This window comes from Cygnus olor, chromosome 12 (genome assembly GCF_009769625.2).
Source record: "Cygnus olor isolate bCygOlo1 chromosome 12, bCygOlo1.pri.v2, whole genome shotgun sequence".
In the NCBI taxonomy this organism is placed as follows: domain Eukaryota; kingdom Metazoa; phylum Chordata; class Aves; order Anseriformes; family Anatidae; genus Cygnus; species Cygnus olor.
The window spans coordinates 1,703,312-1,724,696 of record NC_049180.1 but is presented as its reverse complement, the minus strand read 5'-3'; the positions used below and the strand labels follow the sequence as shown (position 1 = coordinate 1,724,696).

General features: G+C 47.1%; 1 protein-coding gene across 2 annotated transcripts in view; it reads right to left on the bottom strand.

The window, feature by feature from the left end:
* Positions 1 to 21,385, bottom strand: part of GALNS (galactosamine (N-acetyl)-6-sulfatase) — a 54,057-nt gene that overhangs the window by 4,325 nt on the left and 28,347 nt on the right. The window contains exons 12-14 of one of the 2 annotated variants that reach the window (XR_005823830.1): positions 19,083 to 19,204; positions 8,493 to 8,610; positions 1,390 to 5,508 (exon numbers count right to left, since the gene is read on the bottom strand). Coding sequence is in view for 1 of the 2 variants with exons in the window: in XM_040571636.1 (XP_040427570.1) it covers positions 5,422 to 5,508; positions 8,493 to 8,610; positions 19,083 to 19,204 (327 nt within the window). In the remaining variant the exon portion in view is untranslated. Of the gene's footprint in view, positions 1 to 1,389; positions 5,509 to 8,492; positions 8,611 to 19,082; positions 19,205 to 21,385 lie in introns of those variants that run through there. The other variant, XM_040571636.1, reaches the window with a different exon arrangement.

Below are 21,385 nucleotides of genomic sequence, written 5' to 3'. Positions count from 1 at the left end.
ACGCAGAAAATCAGCGAGTTAAAAAGTGCTTTGAGATCCTGGTGGGAGAGATGTTACTGAGGTTATGAACACAGAAGTGGGGTGTATGAAGGCTGGAGAGCTAACTCTTCCCCAGGCAGTCAGCAGAGCTGTGCTGAGCACGGAAGTTTCTGTTCCGTTAGGGGATTTTTAAAAACTTCAGCGTGAAGTGGAACAAAGTGCCCAAAATCTCAACACGCCTCACAAGGGGAAACGGGAACTCAACTTTCCTCTCAAATCCGCTGGAACGCTTGATTTCAATTTCAGCTTTAGAAACTCATGCACTTTAAACCACTTTTTTTTTTTTTTTTTTTTTAAATCAAATTTGAAATCTCTTATTTCAACAGCCCAAGAATGCGGCTCCCCAGCCAGCTCCTCGGACCGACGCTCCAGCTCTGAGCAGCGAGCTAGCTTCGTCCCCGAGCAGAGGCGAAGGCGCCACGAGCCAGCTCTGCCCTTCCACAGCATCCTCGCCCAGCACCCCCTGCCTGCTGCAGGAGGCAGGATCAGGCCCTGGGAGAAGGCACAGACCTCGTCTCCCTTCCCCGGCCGGCCTGGAGGGCCAGGAGGGGATTTTGAGCCCGACCCAGAGCGAATGGATTTGGCGCGCGTTCCTCGCTGCTGGCAAAGAGGCCGGCGGGTTTTTCTGCCCCTATCCCTTTCAGATGGGAATCGCCCCGCCAGCCTACGTATCGCCCAGAAGGGTGTTAAGTGACTCCAGGAGGGAAAAAGGCAGAGAGAATCACACGTCGGCTGCCAGATTGGCTCTCTCAAGAAGCTGGGTGGCAGAGGTTTTTTGCTCTTCTAAGAGACCACAGGCTTTTGGCTAGGGCTCCCCCTTTATTTAGGATTTATATAATCCCAACTAGACTTCGAGCAACAACAAAACTGTAAACGGTGGCAGGGGATATGAAGAAAACCAGCAAACAGGGTCTTCTCTCGGTGTCTAAAATAGACTTTTTCCAACGAAAAGAAGGAACCTAAAATGGGATTTCAGTTCTTCCCTTGCAGTTGCTCTTTAATACTAACAGTTTAATTCAAGAGGCACCACTGTGTCGCTTTCTGATAACAAATGAAAAGCATCAAATAGCATCAGAAAACAAAAGCAAGAGTTTTTCCAAGTATTAAAACTGTTAAGAAAAACGGGAAACAAGCCACTCCAGCTGCAAAACTGTTATTTGGATACCGAAGAAGCACTCAGAATAACTCTTCAAGTGCAGTCTGTAGAGCTTCCCAGTGCTGAGGACCACAGCAAGATCCCTGGGGGGAGATTTCTCATCTAGCTGTGCTGGAGAGGCTGCTTGCAACTCTGCAGTGAGCTGCCTCCCAACACTGGCTTCCCCCCAGATCCCCGACTGAAACCCTTCTCACCTTAAAACGGTCTTCCTTCAGCTGCTGGAATTATTTCGCATTACGACTGCAAAGATGTCCTCAGCGGAAGGAGGAGCGTTCTCAAGCCTCCAGGAGAGCTTCGTCTCAGCTGCCTCACTTTGCACAAACCCAGGAGGCTTCTGGAAGCCGTCCACCACGGTTGGGCAAGGCTCGATTCGGCAGGTACTGAGAGCTGCTAGCGCCAAGCCAGCTTCTGCGTGGCAGCCAACGTCCCCGGCTCCACAGCCTCCTTCTCGATGCATTAGTTCCAGTTCCTTCAGTAAAAGCCCGCTGTCATCCTCAATACTTGCCCGAAAACTCAGTCCCCAGACACTGCGAAACGTTTTATTAGCACACACGGGGTCTCTCTCGCTCTCGTTCTGCTCTGAACTTTCCCATTTTCACTTCTAATGCCGCGCTCCCCGGCTCCGCATTTAAAATGCAAAGGCACGTTATCTTTCATCGCTGCACTCAATACTGTTTGAAGGGCATTAACCTTGGCTCTAAGTGTTTGGAATTGATCTTCTGCTTTCCAATTCCAGTGTTCAGATCCCCAAATTGTTGGTCCGCAGAGACTAATTTGCCACCGAAATAATCCATTTGTCGCTGCAGGTTTTTAAATCAGGGCTCCATTTTTGCAGCCATAGACTGTAAATGCAGTGGGACTTTTTCCACGATTATTAGTTACATCAATTTCAGAAGCTTCTCTGCATGGAGGGCTGGATGATAACATAGCCTCAGGGGCAGAGGAGGGAGACTCGCTCAGCTAATTGGAAATTAAAGGCAGGAGAGGAATTCCTCGGACTCTCAGCCCGAGCAGATATTAAGCTTTCAGCATTTCGGAGACGTATTTAAATACAAAGGAAGGAGTGCCACAAAGAAGCAGTCTTAGACTGACATCATCTTCCCTTCAGCCCCTACATCGTGCAGCTTGGGAAAGGAAGCCACCGCCGTCGGTCAGTAAATCCTGCCAGACCCACAGCTATTGTGTGCACAACCCCAGGCAGCCCCTGGGAAGCCAACACCTTCCCCAGCACGGGATGCCCCCAAAACGGGGCACAGACCAACTGGGGATCAGAGGCTCCGGGTAATTGTTAAGGGCAGATGTGGGAACACGTGCTGGCTGCCTTGTGAGCCGAGGTGTGCCTCGGGGGGCTTTGAGCTGCCCCCCAGCAGAGCTGCAGGCTGCCAGGCGTTTATCCCTGCGGCTGGGCTGCTGTAGGCAGCCGCAGGCCACTCGTTGCCCTGGTCCCCACACCAGCCTCCCAATTGTGCTCGGGCAGCTGTGTGGGCTGTGAAATTGATCCACGTTAAAAATAATACAGGGAAAACAAAACAAGTTATTTTTAACCCAAGTCAGTCCCATGACCTGCAAGGCACATCCGTGAGACTATCCCGAACCAGGGTGTTAGTCAGTTGTTTTACAGGTGTGTGCAGACAAACCATATCGTGCACTGCTGATAAATTAGTTTATTTATCTTCATCGGTTCCTCATCTCACAACTTTAAAACCTGTACATCTTTGGGAAAGGAATCGACTTAAAATTCTGCCTAGCCATCCAGCTGTAAAACTACTATGCTTATTTAAATTCAAAGCAGTCGCTTCTTCATATGAAGCTTTGATCTTTTATAATATATGAACACGAAGCAGATGAGTAAACAACCACCGAGTCAGCTCTGTTGTAGCAGCCAGCCTTCGAAGAGCAAAGTTTACATCCAGTACCTATGCGCCGAGTGCCTACTGCTTCAGCAGGGGACGATGACTTTGGGTGCTGGGTAACCAGACAAACACGGAGCATGCTAAGAACAGGACGGCTTGTCCAAGCAAGTCCTGCAGACGGGGGAGAAAGCCCTATCTGCAAAACTGCAAGCTGGGAAAAAGAAAAGAATGAAGTGGCAGGCAGGGGACACGGGGTAACAGGCACTCGGTACGCTCACAATGTGCATGCTGCAAATGCTAAGAACAAGAAACGTGCCCGGGCTAGCGCTCAGATGAGCTGTGATCCTGTGCTGTGATCTCTTAATAAGCTGCACAAGGAAAGACAAAGCGCTGGTGCAGTTTGCAGCAGACACGGTCAGAGCTATCTGAGAGCTGACAGCAGTTCTCAGGGAGTTGCAGTGACGGACTCCCTCATCTGGTGGTATCTTTATCTGCTGATAATAGCGGACTGTAGGGCTCTGAACACTGCTTTGTGACACAAACGCTAACGCAGAGGAGGACCAGACCCAGAAAATGGAAAGCTGGTGGTTTTGTGTGGTCTCCTGTGCTGACAGACACACACAGCTGCTGCCAGCCCTCCTACCGGTCCTTCTCATATAGCATCACCAGGACCAGGGTGAGCTGAATCTCAGGACTTGAGCTAACCACGCGACGCCAAAACAGGGAGAAATGTTATGAGTGAACTGAAAAATGCCTTGAGATGCCAGAGGGGACAACTAGGAACAACGCAGAGCAGCTAAGATGTTTGGACTGCAAACAAATGTCGTCTGCAGATGAGCAGGCAGTGAGGTTCCAAGGGGCTGGCAGCCGGTGGTGTTGGCTGTGATTCTGATAGATGGAGTGCTAAGAGCTGACTCAAGGGCTGTACTCATTACAATCTTACAGGATTATCCAGCTTCATCAGATGTACATGAGGAATTACTGCCGAGGAGATTACAGGTAGCATAAATCATGGGAACGGGGAGAAAGAGCATTCGGGATTACAGGGCAGGTAAGAACATAAAGTGGAGAAGCCCGTAGCAGGCAGAACACAGCAGTTAACACAGAAACTCTCAGCACGTCTCACGCCAGCCCCAGGCTTTGCTTGGGAAGGAAGCGGGACTGTTTATAGTCCCAAGGCAGCAAAATGCCACGCAGAAAGGGCATGTGTCCTGTCTCAAACGCAGGAGGGGTGCAAGCGGCACGTTCATGATTGCTTCTGGCCATTCTTGCAGACCTGCAATAACCTGGCTAGGTTCTGTCCGAGAGACATTTATTAGCAGTAGTGAGGAGTGTGAAAAACGCTCAAAATCAGACGAGAAATTTGCAATGTGAAGTTATGTGAAGAATTTGCATTTACCGTGAACTCTGTTTAGAGAAGTGCTGCACCCAGGCTGTGGAAAGTTTGCACAAGGAGAATTCCTCAGAGAGCATACACAGCAAACAGGGTCAAGAGTTAACAGCTGATGTAAACGGGCATTTCTGAGCCTGCAGTTGGCTGGGCCCAGATCATGAGGCCAGAAGCGTGACTTAAACCATATTTGGACCTAGATTTTTGGAAATGAAGAAACCCCTTAACTGAACAACTGACCCCCAGCTCCCCAAGAACATGCTGCATACCATCAACAAGGCAATACTTACATGAACACTATCTTCAAATTTCTTTAGAACTTGACCTAGTGAACGTTTGCAGCTACAGATGGCACGAACGCAGGGTGTTCCTTCTCCCTGGAGCCAACCCCTTGGTCGAGAACAGGAGGAAGCACTCGTGTGCACGCAGCGATGCTCAGCAGTAAAGCTGCACCCAGTACTTGCAAGTTTAGGAAGAACGGCGAAAAACAGGTTGGTGTCCAAAGAGTGCACAATGGAAATCAAATGTTAAAACAACAAGCGATAGGCAAACAAAACAAGGGGAGTTTGGGCAGGGTTTTCTGGCCACTGTAAATTTCCTGCACCCCATGGCCACTGTCGGGGCATCCGCACGAGCACTGATTTGAGAGGTTGGGTGGAAGGAGCCTGAGGAAAGGTGCATCCGTGGTGCTTCTGGGCTCACAGCAAAGTTGTGCTTGTCCAGAGAGCTTTTAGAGTTGAAGTAGTCTTCGCTGAAAATTTACCATTTACGGAAAGAATTAAAACAACAGAGGAGTACAGGCTAAACCCTGAGCACTAGCAATATAAACACTGGCCCTTTTGGAAGAGCAAATGATGATATCACATATACATCACACCCTTCCTGTGTAAACAGGAGTGCCAACATGAGAAGACATGCATTGTAAACTCCGTGTCCGGCTGGTTATGGCTTTTCTGAGTAGCTCCTGAGGGCTGCATGAAAGATCAATGAGGCCAAAAGCACTTCTTAGGATCAGACTCGGGTGGTTGCAGGCACTTCCCTAGTTTCTCACAGCCTGGGGGAGACCAATTCTGTTAAAAACAAACAAAATGTACAGAAAAACGAAGTCAAACATTCATATCAGGTATCTGCTAAGCCCTGTATCCTGCGTGACCCCTTTCAATTCTCACAAAGACGCTCTTATGTCCTCCTTGAAAAATAAAACCCGTCTCACAACTGATGCTGCCGGGCTCATCACATTTCCAACTCCAAATCCTGTTCAAAAAGGCTTTAGGAAGGACTACAAATGGTTACACAGCAGATGATTCCCTTTGTTGGGGTACAGTGGTCTCTCCTGTACAAATGCAGTCTGCCAGGACTCTGGTGATTTCCTCTCTTTCTTGTACGAGCAAACAGATCATGAGGTTTTGGTGAAGCTGTTTTCCTATGATCCAGAAAAGAGTCCTCATTCTTAGCATTAAGATATCCGTGCACTTTCTTCGGGAAACAAGTAAAGAGCACCCGTGTTTGAAGGCCAAGGGTGTGTGAGAGAGAAAAATGCCTGTATGTTAATGGGCATTTTGATGGATGAATTCAGGAACAGATGGAGCAGGGGGCACTTGTACAAGGCAACTGCTCCAATGCACGCAGACCAAAACTATTTGCCTCCCTTGTTTTCATGTTTCTTGGACTACCTTTCTCCAGCATACGTACAACACAGAAGCAGCATCAGAAAGGAAACCCACCGCAAACCTCAGCTTCCAAAGGGAATAACAGAGGAAGGAATTTGTACAAAAGAGCTTTTTCCATTTCAATTTTTTTTTTTTGTCATTTAAAATTTGGGACTGCGCTAATTTGAGCAGCAGGTTACGGTTCCCATTCTGCCTTCAGAAATCTTTTATGGTCTTTCTCTGACCCCCTTTCTCTTCAGGTCTACCCATCCACGGGAGAGTTTTGTCACCTATTAAAGGTCAGTTCAGCTCTGACCCACCGCCTTTTATTTTATTTATTTTTTCAACTCATTTACGTTTGCTTGGAATTAAATTCCTATGGAGGAGAAGGAAAGCTTAACCCCAGAAAAAATGCCGGAGCAGGTTTCCATTCCGTCTAGCTGACAACAGATGGCAGTGAGACACCAGCTATCTCCGAGGCAGAGCAGCACACACAGCGGAGATCTGGCGGAAGGCACCGCGCTGCGCGAAGGGCTTCAGATGATTCAGGAGCAATTAATGCTGATTTCTAACTCTGTTTCTCAATTTTAAAATGCGTAAGCACCACTGGGAATTTCAGATGCTTGACCACTCTGTAGAAGCAACAGAGATTCAAAGAAACAAAGAAAATGTTCGGGTTTTTTTGGAAAAAACAGACTGCATCTGCTTCAGTTTCGCAGTCCAAGTCACCTTTTGTGGATCAGGGCTGTAAGAGCTGAGAGCCCCGCGCAGCTCCATCTCCACTGCGGGTGGGCTATGCTACAGATGGGCCAGCAGAATTTCGAAGACAGTTTGGGGCATGGCATTAAGAAGCGATGTTTATCTCCCAGCACCCCCCAAAGACAGGTTTAGGGCCCAACTAACCCCACCAGTACTTGGTACTCCGAGAAGATTTGGTTATCTTTAGTTCTGGTCTCAAAAGGCAGACAATAATTTGGTGCCTGTTTATTTGAGTTTTGTGACTGCGTAATTGGCCAATTAGAAGTGTACGTCGAACAGAAAATTGGTAATGTAAAAAAGCTTCCTGCTGAGATTTGAACATTTCTACCAAGATTAGAATATCACCCAGCCCACTGGGGAGGGCTTTCTCCCTCAGACAGCCTGAATGACCTGGTTTGAGCTTGGCCATTGATGCAGCCACTAACCTCTCTTGCTTATAGACGGCAGGCACAACTGGCCTTGGCTCAGCCCAGGACATTGCCACAGCCAAAGCAGAAGAGGCAGCTTGTGGTCTGGTGAGAGGAAAGGCAAAACTTCTGCCCAGCTGAGAAAAGAACAAGGTGCGTTCAGGGAGAAAACTGACTGTCAGCAGCCCCAGAGGGAGAGCTGGGGTTTGGGATGAAGTCCAGGAGACGTTTAGTGTATGCCTGCACTTTACAAACCAGTTTTGGAGCTGGACTCAGCACAAAAGAAATGCCTTTCCAGTGAAGGGCTCTAGCAGGCACTGAGAGAGTCCCTGAACCCAGACAGTCCCAGAGATGCACAGAACAGTGTTTGTAAAGGGAGATGCTGAATAACAAAACAACACGGAAACAATGGTACTTCAAATCTTTTCTGCTGCTTAGCATCCAAAACTAGAAGATGTTTAAAGCTAAAAAAGATCCTTGCCTTCTTACTAAAGAGACAGCCCCACGTTTTGCACTTTTCTGTCTGGCCGGAGACATGCCCTAAGCAGCAGGTACTCACTGTTTGTTTGAGGAGATTATTCCAGTGCCAGGAAGACTTTGCCTGTTACTATTTCGTGTCAGTCTTTACAGGCACATCCCCTTAAACTACACAAACTCTCGTCATCTGACAGCTTTATCTCCTATGGACCATCCGTTTTTTTTCTCCAGGTTCACAACAAAGCAAGTGGTGTTTGATAGGAAAGGCAAGCTGTAACTTTCCAACGTGCAATTCAAATCGGAATGCAGAACTGGAAACACTTGGCCTGCTTCAAGCCAGAAGGGCTTTGGAAAAGACAGGCACAGGTGGACTTGGAGGGGACTGAGCAGGACCAAAGATACTCACTGATACAGCACAAAAAAAGACAAGAGGCACCGTCTCAGTCCCACCACTCGAAATGTAGAGGACTTGTGAGATTTGCAGAGGGGGACTAGAAAGGAGAAGTATCTACAGTTGTCGATACCGCGATATCTCGAAGGAAGGAAGTCACAGCTTATCACAGCCTGCTGATAGACTTTGCAGACATTACCCAGCTCGCTTTGTACAAGCCATCCTGTGCTGCTGCATTCCAGGGGTTACAAACAGCCCTCCTCTCTGTGGAAGGACAGCCTCCTTCTTCTTTCCAGCCACAGCAGGTGACATTTTTAAGCCTTTGCAAAATACAATTTAAGAAAGAGTTTTTAAATGTTTTAACTACTCACCATGACGGCCTTGTCGCACACGTTAAGCTGTGGCTCTCCTGGCACCATGGTCTCTTTGTGCTGCTGCACCACGGCAGATATTCGCTCCATAACTCCTTGGTATTCTTCACTGGCAAAACTAGAATGTGAAAAAATTATGGAAGCTATTAGCGGGGCTTCCAGAATGCAACTGTTTGGAGACAGAGCATTGTTAAAGTGTCCACATCACTAAGCTACGTCAGACTTTTTCTGGGCCATAGCAAAGGAGAAGAGCCTGTAAACACGCAGCCGACACTAACCGCCCACGGGTCCGTAGGGGAATGAAGCATCTGGGCTGACAGAATCCCTCCTGGCTGGGCCTGGACGCTGCGGGTCTGAGCTGCCCAGCCTGGGGGAGCACGGATGGCAGGCAGCTTGTGTGCTCTCCCCAGCACAGAAGCACGTGGCTCCCCGCGGATCATCAGCGTGGGGCTTCAGCTTGGAAAACTGCTGGCCCCAGGTGCCTTGCTTCCCAGTTGGGCAGACACGCTGCGAGCTTGTGTTGATTCCCAGGGGGGTGCCATTGGCAAAGGCAGCGTGTACAAGGAAGGGTGTTGGGGTTGTCCTCCTTTAAATGATTGTCTGGGGAAACCAGAATGCAGGACAAACACCTTGCCAGACACGTTAGTGCCTAAACAAGCTAGCCAAGGCCACCTCCCAGTGTGCCACATGTGAGGTCACCCAGTTCTGGACGTTTTCATCCTTCGCTCTTTCAAGGGCTTTTCTGTAGCTCGTGCATCGCGCAGAGGCATTTATCGAAGGGAAGTCAATGCCAATACTTTGTTTTTCAAGAGTGTTCTTAAGCTAAGGGTTTCGAACGCAACCAACCATTAGCTAGTAAAACTTCACAATCACCAAGTAAAAAGAATTAATATTATGCAAACAGGAAGATGGAGAAGAATAGAAGTTACTTGTCCAAGACAAGAATACCTCCTCCGTTTCGCAATACCCACCCTGGGATTCTGCCCCCTCTACATTCTTCCATTACGGCTTTATTATTCCAAGCTGGGACCCATCTGTCATGCTCCAAGCCCTCATACAACGTTATAAATTACCAGATTTTTATCCAAACTATTACCCCAGTAGGTACTTGTTCAAGCAGTTCAGGGTGTACTTCGCTAATATTTCAAGTACTCCTAAAATGGAGGACAGCTACCCAATGATCTCATTTTGTCCATCACGTTAAGAGCCACTTCAAAAACAGAGAGCGGCAAATTGCTTCTGAAGATAAAAGAGGAACAATGCAGCCTGGTCCTGACCTCAGGCTCCCTTTGCTTACAGTCCAAGCTGGCCACCAGCCCCATACTCCAGCTAATTTCCTTCTTTAAAAAACAATCACATTTCGAAGCCCAGTAATGTGCCAACAGTTTCCAGTAAACCCTATAAATATCACATCTCGGCAGCCATCCAGGGAGAAGCTGATTGTGGGGGTGGGCCTGAGCTTTGCTGATAGAGAACCGGAAGGGAATTGGAAATGACAAGCTCTAGCAAACTAATCTGTTGCTCTCACACCCAGCTGGCCGTATCCTGGTGGAGAGGCAATCACCAGGATCAGCTGTGCGATCCGCGTGGACCACCCTAAAAGATTGCTGCTGCGAAGCTCCCGAATTTGCGGGCTCCTCTTCCCGTGCATCTCATCTTAGCTCCCACAGCAAGCAGCTGCTTACGCCAAAGGCTGCTGAAAAAGGAGGGCCGCAGAAGTTTGGGAGCTGCCAAAGACCATCTGTGACTCACGCCCTTGATGAGGACACTCAAGGCAGCAGTCGCTTGGCTCAGTGAGTTTGGAGCGTTGCATCCTGGTGGCACAGTGGCCTTTCAGCTCGGCAAGATTTTATCTGGAAGCCCTCTGGTCGCGTTTCAAACGCGCGCAGGACTGCCAGCGCAGCAGCACGCTTGAAAAAAATCAAAACAGATCCTTAAAAGAGGCGGAGAGTGCTTAAAGCTAACCCGTGTTGACACAGAGGACGGCCAACAAGGGAGAGCCTGCATGCAGAGAGAAAAGGCAACAAAGGCAAGCACGCGGAGGGAGTGTACCTAAAACCAGAGCGAGCACCAGGGGTGCACGCAGCGTGTCGGACAGCGGAGCTGCAGCCTGCTCTGCTGAGACCGGAGGAAACGGGGGTGTCACAGACTTTATTTCAGAGCCTACACGCTCGAGTGATGTAAACGGCGATAAAACGTGGCTTAGGGAGACACGCGTGCTGCAGCGTTTTAAGATTTTCTAATGCACCTATTGTTTCGGGATTGGGAAGCTCTCCCAAACCCTAGCTAATCACACTCCGTTAAGAGCCTCGTATTAAGGATTAATGTGAATTAATACATACTTCGATCAATTGTTAGAGTCTAACAGCTATCGCAGATATCTAATCATTTAATGCCGCCTTCTGCCGCTGCTCTTGTAACTACCTAACGTGTTTATTTTTGTCACATACTTGTGTCATCTCTCCAGCATTTAAGATCTTCTTTTGGAAGTGGACCCGTAAGATAGTGTTGCTGCTAACTAATTAAGCTCCACAGCATCTCTGCAAATATTTAAGTGCTAAAGAGCCCAATTTCATCCTTCGAAAGGGCTTTTCATACATATGATTCCAAATTGGCTATAATCTGGACAGACCACTGGAAAACACAGCTGTGGGCTGGATGAAAGATAAACAATATGTTGTCACGACTGCTGGTTTTTGCTCCAAATATGCCAGTCCTGTTGCAGCAAAAAAAAAAAAAAATCTTTTTGCTGTAATCTTGAATACCGCATTTATCCACAGCACTGTTGCTCATTAGCAAACTAAGACACGTGAATGCTGCAGCATAACAAAGTAGGCTCACGTCATTTAAATCATCCTCTTGCTTTAATTCCTACGTTGGGGATGCTCCTGGCTGTTTCAGCTAGCCCAGCAGCGACAGGAAATCTTGGCCTAACCTCAGCTCCTGGTGGTTTTGAACTGCTCTCCCCTGCAGCTCCTATACTCTTATTTGAGCATTTAGCATAGGCTGAATGACTTCTCCAAAGCATGATAGAAATGGCTTGGCACGTATAAAAGACTTGCACTTCTCACATAAGCACAAAGCTGGCTCAAGCTAAAGAACATGTATAGATTATGCTCCGAGTCACACTGCTAACCTATAAACCTTGTCTCAGTAGGGCTTAACATGCTCTTAAGCTGACTAAACCTGTTGACACTAGCTTAAAACATATCCGATTGCAGCTGTCTTCCCGGTGTCCGAGTACACAACAGCGACAGAGTGCCGTAAGGTGTCATTCAACGCTGGAAGATCACCCAAGATCGGCTTCAGATGCCTCAGTTAATCACAGGAGCTGTGCCCCTCACCTAGAGGCACGTCTGGTCTCCAAGGCCTGCAGGATGGCACTCACCCGGGGCTTGCATTCGCAGTGACACCGGAGTAAGCACTGAGACAAAACGATGCTGGTGGCTGTTTTTGCTGTTGAAGGATCACAGCACTTGGAGTGTCCCCATTCCTTACTCTGAGGAGCTCGGATCTTGCTCAGACCGAGCTGTTCAGCTCCACAACGCCTAACAAGACCCAACATCCATGCAACGTTTCGTCAAGTATTTGCTGACTGCATGCAGCGGGTTAAAACTGTCTCCAGCCCTATGAAAGAAATGCATTTCATGACAAAAATCTGGAAGGGAAGAACGCCTTTAATCTGCATGTAAGATGGGGATAATTGCTTCGTGGTAGTCGGTCTGAGTTGTTAATGGAGACAAGAACCTCTCCTCTTCTTACACCAGAGTCCCATCCTTTCCTTGAGTGCAAATGAAGGACTGGGCTGCAAGGGCAGGGCTTGCTGCATTCTCTACTACAAGAAAAGATAGTATTATCTATACAGGTGTTCAGGCATTATCGCCTGAACGAGGATCCAGACCTCGCTGCCTCCAGGGCACGCCGCATTTTGTATTCGAGCCCGACAATCCTGCAGAAGGAGAGCTGGGAATATCACTGGAAGAATGAGAGCGCAGCAGCGAGGGTGAGCAGGTGGTGTTGTGAGGAGTTTGCTAAAAGAGATCCCCCAGCGTACACAGAATTATTCCACGCTCAGAACGAGCACGCGGGGTGGACAAAGTCCAGGGTCATTACACTAATTGACACTTTACCTCCGGGAAGTCTCTGGAGAGCCAATCAGGGCTGGATGGCGAGCACGGGCTCCCAGGCACAGGTGTGGCCCGTGCTTAGTTCATTTAGTGTAATTGTGCCTTGGCAATCTGCTCCCATCTCCTCCCTCGCCAAACAGCTCCGAGTGTAACCTGCTCGGCTATTAACCCCACCGTGCCCTCCGGTGAAATTCGGGTTTGGGAGGAGAAGGGTTTGTCTGACAGCCCGCCTCCGGTGTTGGAGCAGCGTTTCAGTCCTCTGCCTTCAGGTCTGCCGACATCCCGAGCCGTGAGGAGGAGGAGAGGGCGATTCTCCGCCTAATAAATACACTCAAACCGCAGGAAATCAACGAGCGCTTTCAGCATTTTTTAAATCTAGATCTTGATGTATTAATTTCTATCTCTTCCTGATGATTCATATATGGGCACAACACCGTATCTCGGCCCTGGCAGTGACAGAACCATGTTATTATTCAGAGGAACGTACCAAAGTGGTTATTTTGCAAAGCACTTCACTGAAATTTGACAGCGGGCTCTCAACGGCAGCTTTCGGATTTACAGCATGTTTCACCAGACGCACATGAAGTCAGGGCAGAGCACAAAACTTGGCTAACGATTTGTGTACTTTAATTCCTTCTTCAGAGGAATTATTTTAATTAAAAAACTTTGGTTTTTAATTGTGAAATACTCACACCCAGGTTCAGGTAATTTGATTTTATCTGTTATCAGTGCTGTGAGGCTGCTCTGCAATACGGCATCCAAGTTTTGATCTTGTCCCATTACTCAGTCTTCCTCTGTTCCTCTTTTCTATTATCAAATTTATTTGGAATGTGAAGTCTGCACAATAGATGACACAGACAACGGGTTTAGGACTCCAAAACGTGGCAACTTGCAGTTACTGGAGAGACTCAACGGGCCACAGAAAAACAGGAAAGGAATCAAATAGAAAAGCGCGGGGTAGTCCATGCTGGAAGCCACTTCTCTGGTCCAGCAGCATCCACGGGACCTATTTGGACATGGGACATTGTCCTTTTCAAACAGCATGTTGCATTTTTGAAACTGGTTCACGTGGCTTTTTACTTCCACTGTTCCTCTGTACACAGCATCCCTCTAGTCTAGACAGGGACTCATCAAAATACCCGCAGGCTGGGGGTCTGTGCAGTTAAGCCCAAGTTACAGGTTGATCAGGCAGCGTGCCGCAGCGCAGTCCTAACCCTGGGCTGAGCCCGGCAGAGAGCAGCCATCGATCAGCAGGAGTTTGCTGCTGTTCTTAGCCCCCAGGCCAGGGACTGTCCTCTGCACTCACGTTTTTCTTCAGCCCTCTTCCTTGCAGAGGTGGCCGTGATACCGGCTGTCGCGCCTGTACCTCTGACCACCCTCACGCATCCAGTGCTGGACAGCAGGCTCTTACTGGCATCGCTGAGGCTTTTTATCCACCGTTCGCCACGGTTTCCAGAGTTGTAGTTCTCCTCAAAGCCACCTCTCCTGTGGCAGCAGCGAATTCGCTCCTGCAATGCAGCTGTTGCCATTTCCTCCTTTTTTTCGACAAGATGAGGAGTCAGCATCTCCCCTGGGCAAAATTCTGGCTTTGTTATACCCTTTTTTTTTTTTTTTCCCTGTTTTGCACCTTCTCTCTTTTCTCAACAGAGAGGTTTCTGCCCTGATGGGTATGGTGAGACTGGCAGCTTTCCTATCAGATCCTTTCCCCTTTAGCTTCCCTTCAGGAGCTTCTCCCCGTCTTTTCTGGTTCCATAACCAGTGCAATTACCTCTCTGATGATTTTCAGGATTTTCCATCTGCTCAAAATAGGCACTTGTGAGCTCTTTTGTTAATTAATGTGTTCTAAAATCATTATGTTCATCAACCAAGCCTTATCACTTCCATTTTTTTTCCCCATAATAGTAAAATCTATTGCCCTAAGTAAAATACAGGTATTTTGACATTCACAATTTATTAAACTCAGTTCTGAGCAGAGCCAATAGTTCAAAGCAGAAGTCGCTATTAACCTGGAGTACTGGCAAGGTGTGAGCTGCACTTAATTGTTATCAAGGCTTCGTTTTGGACCTCTGGTGCAAACTGACCATTTCAGAGGTTTCTGGTATGAACTCCTTTGGCAGCTTTGGAGTCTGACCCAAACCGCACTTTGTACTTCCGTTCGTGTGGTGTGTTTTGGTAACTGTATTTTAAGCTGAGCCAGATTTTGCTAGGTATTATTACTTGTGCTCTTCCTGACTGGCACGAAGAATTTTAATAAAAGCATATAAAACCAATAATCTTTGACTTGGGCAGTAAAGCTGACAATTGGTTGTGAAGATACCAACAGATAATTTGACTGAATACAGGTTGGATGAAGAAACAAATTCCCTACGTGTTATTTAGGGGCCCCACAATACCACGAATATAACAGACTTGAGTAAAGAAAAAGACCCAGAGCTTTTAGCCCTGCATTCTGATAAATCTGGTAACAAAGGCACTCCACAGTTGGAGTGTTTTCATATGAAGAGAAAACCAAACAAACATTGCATCTAGGGAAGAAGCAAAATACTGCTTAGACTTACAGAAACGCTTCTGCTTTGTGTAGTGCTTAACGCACAAACTCATTTATATTTAAAAGTTGAGAGCTTACGAAACAAACAAACGAGCAAAAAAAAAAACTTCTATCACACAGCCTACACAGATCTAGTCAATCTCTTGGATGACAAGATACACAAAGTTCACTCCTCTCTACACAAGGACTAGATAACAAGGTAACTTATATAGGAGTTACATTACCATGTTTGGCAACCAAAAGAAAGATTATTTACCAGTAACCACCCTTCTTTGAAACAGACTGCCTACATATACCTTCATATTGCAGGTGTTCCTATTATAAGTACCTCTCCAGATGTCAATTTTGCCTTATCAGTACCTGTAGACATGTTCGTGCCCTACCTCCTCCTGCAGCCATATAAACGTAGAGCTTGCCAAGCTCCTCTCAACTCCAGAGCCCCACAGTTGCCAGAAAAAACCTCCTCCTTCCAGAAGAGAGAGGGATAAAAGCTTGGTAGTGAATGTATCGGATGCTAACGCTGAACACACGAGTCCTGAAGGTCAGCTACAGGACAGGGGTCCTGCTCCACGCAGCCCACTGATGTGATGATGTGAATGTGCCTTGGGCAAGCTCAGGCAGCGTGAGAACTCATAATGTGCTTTTGGCATCGCTGTGAGTTCCAACCAACCAAACGCAAAGCTGGTGAAGCTGTTGGACTGCCGGGGTGAGGTCCCAACCCAGACAGAGAAATGTCAGCAATTATCTTTCAAGGCAACAGGGACCAACACAATTATGCCCCTTGGCAGCAGCCGACGAGATGCTGGAGGTGATCCAGCCCAAAACAGAGGGGCAGCAGCAGGAAGGAAGAGTCGCTGCCCTGCTGGGAGGCTCTGTTCCTCGAGTCAGACATGCGGAGGGATGCATGCACGATCGTACACGTAAAGGAACAGAAGTGCAGGGTGCCATATGGCTCCGGACTGCCAGACGTGTCCTCAACATGATGACAGGGGCTGCCTGTAATTGCCTGGCCATTTTTTCCACCACATGAAGAGTGCTCCTGGGGAAGAGAAGCTTTTGCTGATAATGTTTCCAGGCAAACTCCAGGAAATCCAGCAAGCTGTGTCAGGAAGAGGAAGGACTTGTCCTGCTTCACAAGACCCAGAGAGCTGAAAACTATACGTGTTGTCTCTAGATCTTGAAGGGCTTGAATCTTCAGTGATCCCTTTAGCTCTCCAAGAAAGACTGAAAAAACTAATCCCCACGTTCTGAGATGAACTGAAATCAAAGCCTTGAAAAAACCACACAGTACCTTGTGTGCGCAGTGTCATGACCCAAAGCCATTTCAGATGAGACTGCCTGAGTGTAAGCCAAGAGCGTTGCCACAGCTGACTGATCTGATTGATTTCCAGGATGCCCTGGCTCTGAGACCTCCTAAGATCCTAAAAGGAGACCAAATATATAAGCACTAAATCACTTTGGAGGTGTGTGAGATGCCTGTCCTTCAAGTGAAGCAATGAAACCTCTTTACAGGTGATTTTGAATGAGACCCTGTGCCAAACTAACTCAAATCAAGAGACATAACAGATGACTAAAATCATCTTAGGGAGAAGAAAAGGTAGCACTAAAATAAGGAACAAATAAATAAATAAATGAGCGAAAGCAGAGAAACAGAGGAAATCAGTGTACCGTGCTGCCTCTTCCCAGTCTTCAGAACAGCAGCAAAAAAACTAACGAAACCCAGTGTGGATCTAACAAGGCAGAGCAGTAAAAGTAAATTAAATAAAAGGGGGAAAGGTACCAAGAAATCAGGGATGCAACACAATGTTTTCTAAATGCTTTGGCAACACAGTGACTCTCCAGAGGAGCCACGCTGGTGGAAGAGCTGTACGATACACCCTGTTCCTCCACGGCTGCCTGAGGACGAACGGAGGAGCGGGGCCAACATGGACCGCGAACACACAAAAACCTCCGGCTGGAGCGCAAGCGATCCGAATACACCCAGCGTGTACGGACAGACAGATACATGCTCGGAGGGGAATGCTGGATTCCCTTCTGAGAAACATCAGTGTCGGGACTCCCACCAGGCTGGCTGCCAAGGGGGATAATTAAGCTAAATAAAAATACACAACAGAAACAGCTCCACAAATGAGGATAATTTAATTACCACGTTGGATATAGGGAGACCCACTTCCCATGAGTTTTCCATTGTGACCAGAGAGGAGACAATAGCAACATAACGTGCTGCAGAGAGGAAGATTCATTTACTAGAAGAAGCTTTCTATTACGGTCTGTATATTAAACAACATCACAGCTTTCCACAATCGGGTATTTGTCTTGGTAAAAAATTCAATCAAAGAAACAGCTTTGAGTGTCCAAAAAAAATAATAATAATAAAAAAAAAATCAATGAAGCCATATAAGAAGTGACTGCAGACGCAACACTGGAATTTATTTCAATGCTCAGCCCACGGTGGTTGTAAGGAACATTTAACAGGAGCGAAGCATGTGTCCTGCAAACACCCTTTAAGCAAAATCTCCTCTCCCTCAGCTTTGGAAGAATTTGAGAGTACACAAATACTAGACAAACTACAGTTTAGTTAACACTACCATTCGTTTGATTTTTGGAAAAAGAGATCTCTTCTATCCATCCATCTTCCTAAAATAAAATAGCTGTTAAACTGAATAGAGCATAATCTCATCTGGAATCTCAACCCAGTAGCATCATTTCACTGAGCTGAATTTAAAATACAGGAGCGGCAGAGTTGCTTTATTCATTAGTGCTGAAATGCAATAGAAAGCAAGAGCTAACGTGCTGGGCTTCTGAAGAGCTTTATACGCTGTATAATGTACCTCTAGGGTGCTCGTCTGTTAAGTGAGAGAGAAGTGAAAATATTTTTCCTCCCCTTCTCTCTCTAGTGAAAACACTTAGTGGACAGCACAGGCTCAGTTCTTTTGGAAGTAATGGAGCGAGTCTATCCACTCAATTATTTAAAACAGTTGAGTAATTGCAGCCCTGTCAGCTCCGAAAACATCTCTCTGGTAAAGCTGCTGCACAAAACCATTTCTGCGCAGGCAGTCACAGCAGCACTGGTTTTCCCTTTATTTACTTCCACATTCCCTGAGTCAGGGCCACTAGTGAGGGATGAGGCTGCAGGCCTCTGTTTGCATCTTGTTCTGCCAGAGGGTAAAACTGAAGTCAGCGGAAGGCGGGAGGGAGGTGGGGACACCTTGGCAGCCATTTTGGAGATGCCAGATTGATGTGTGGACTGCGCTGGCTGAAGGCTACATAAATCCTTACAGAAATCTCTCAGGGCATGGTGTGTGCTGGAGATAAATATTACAATAGTAGGCTTATAGGCAAATGGATTTAGATAGCCAGGAGAGTCCGGAGAGGGAGAAGGATTGGGCAGAAAGTCCTTTTGCAAAGACTGTCTGGAGAAGCTCCTTTAGCAGGGGCTAGGAAATTGGAAGATTACCCAATTTGCCTTCACAGATTCCAATGCCGCGCGTAGGAAAAACACCATGGGAAGATCACTAGATGTTTCTTCCCTAGCCCCAAAACGCACTGGGAATTGCAGTAGACTAGCTCCAGTGCACACAGTCATCACCACTGCTTCGTTCCACACCTGCCCTTTACTTAGTTCCTGTTCTATCCAAAAGCAAATGTTTTGCCTTCTCCATCAGGGGTGCTAGGACACAGAACAAGAATCACAAGCGGAGCCATGGACATGCACACATCCATCTAGCTCGACCAACTGAAAACATTTGGTCCTTTTTATTTACTGTTCTCACTAGCGATAGCTTTTTGGGACAGTTTTCAAGCAGATTGTAAAAAAAAAAAATAATAAAAAAAACCAGCTATTGAGGCAAATGAATCATATAAAGCATACACTGACAGTGCCGAGGGTTTGCACATCTTTGTGAACTGGCTCACCTTAATGGGTACTTTTCTCCAGGGTCCCTCCCCAGATGGAAGAGCAGCGGCAGTGTGGTATGCTCCTCCTGCGTATGCGTTGTCACTCCAGAGACGTTCTGCCCAGGGCAGAAATCAATGCCCTGCAGTGAAGAGAAGAAAATAGGTCATCAAGGGTGAAGCAGGTGAGGGAGCAACATGTTAGCTGGTGCTGCTTTCTTCAGCGTCTTGCTCCAACATACCCACAAATCCCAGAATTAGGTTAAGCCCAGAGAATCCACTATAGTCTCCAAAATGGATTCTGATCTGATGAGGTAAAACAAGGTGACAACATCGGCACTGTACTGACATAAAAGCTGAAGCAGGCCTTACATTTTTGCCTTATAAAAAAGTAATCTCTATAAAATATTCATTAAAATGAAGTGGCAAAACAAAAGATGAAAAACATGAAACCATTTAATCATAAGAATTTTTCATGGGGAAAGCATCTTCCCTCTGGTTTCCATGGCTTAGAAATAAACAGATTCAGATCATATGGCAATTCTCATCAAAAAGCATCCGTTTCCCAGGGGAAAGACCTGGCCAAACCAAGGTGCATCACCCTGAGAGGCAATAGGCACCCGCCAGACTCCCTGAAAACTTGTCATGCCATCAAGCCTGAAGGATCTGCTTCACTGAAGAGCAAAGCAAATCCGGTTAATTTTAAAGAAACGGGTGCATTTGCTGACCTGATTTACAGCACCTCAAAGCTGGCATTGAGGCACTCACCTGGGATCGAGAGCTGTGCTGAAAGAACTGCGTTATGCCCGGAGAGATTCCTGTTGCTAACATTCAAGTCTACAGGGTGAGAGGCTGGGACTTCCCCAGCAGCAGCAGCATGAAGGACACAAGGGCTGGGATTCGCTGTTTGCCAGCAGCAACAGGTTCAAGTGCTCGGTGGCTGCCGAGGGATAGAGCGAGCTGTCTGCTCCCAAATCCAGAGCAGATGCAGATCTGCCCTCACACGGCTCGCCAGGCTGCGTCTCCCCAGCTCCAGCCGGTTATTAGCCAGATGCCAAGCTCCCTAATAACCCAGAGCCTGGTCTGGGGGGCTAACAGAGCTCATTTAGCCCTGGGAACAGCAAAAAATGTAAAGCGCTCATTTCACTGAACAGAAAATAAAGCAGGGGGCCCCACAGACCAGCAAGGGCTAGCACCGAACGGACTTGTTAAAGCTCGGTTTTACAATTCCAGCTGCCACGCTGCGCCCTTACAAAGCCTCAAAATGCCCCGAGACACGGACAGAGACGTGGAGAGAAGGTAAGTGGGAATATTTCACTGGAGGTGGGAAAGCAGCTGCAGGACTTGCTTATAAAACAAACTGAAAGGCTCTCTACAGATGTGGGTAGGATTTGATTGGCAAACAATTTTCTAAAAATATCCCGTGTTTTTAATGGACAGCTGGTCAGTGGAGCAGTTAATATTCTGCTTTTCAATAAAGCAAGAAGGTTAGAAGCCCATAAAATCCCATTTATCTGCACAGAGCTATGGATTCCTGACTCACTGACTGGAAAAATAAGAGAGTTGCTTGATAGGTTGTAGTGACCGACCAATAATGGACTTTAAATGGATACAAAAATGATTGACCTTCCCACCTTCTGATGCCACAGGCCTCTGAAACCGAGTGAAAAATAGATTATTTTTTTTTCCAAAAGGAACAGTTAATGAAAAGGTATCAAAGCCTACATAACATCCAAATTATAATTTGGATGCAAATCAAACAAGCAATTTAATTAAGAGCCTGCTAATTGGTACAATACTCTTCAGCTGCAAATGCGTTAGTTTGAAAGATTTCAGTCTCCTGGGTATTTGTTTACACATCGCTCTGTTTGCATTTCGTCTTCTGCTCCCCGTGGCTGCGGCTCCAGAGCACAGCACAGGCCACGTCCCAGGGACTCCTCGGAAAGGTGCTGCGACACCTCGCCTGGTGCCTCCAGCCAAAAGCTGTCCTCCTAATCTGAACAGCCAATGCCCTGCTCAAAGGCAGTCTGCTGGGGAAAGCCAGAACCAAACCTACTGTTTTATGACACAGAAATAACTCTCCCAAAGCGCTGCTGAAACCACACTTTAAATTTCCGAGGCTTTCCAACTTTATCTCCACAAATATAACACGCCGTTATTATTTTTATGTAGTGTGTGACTGCTAATATCCAACCGACAGAGACAGCTCAAAATGCTTTCTACCCGGTCATTGGCAAATGAACAAAGTACAAGAAGTAAAATTATAATCCTCACACCCCTGCTATCAAGGCACTGCCCAGCATCCCAGTAAGCAATGCACTTGG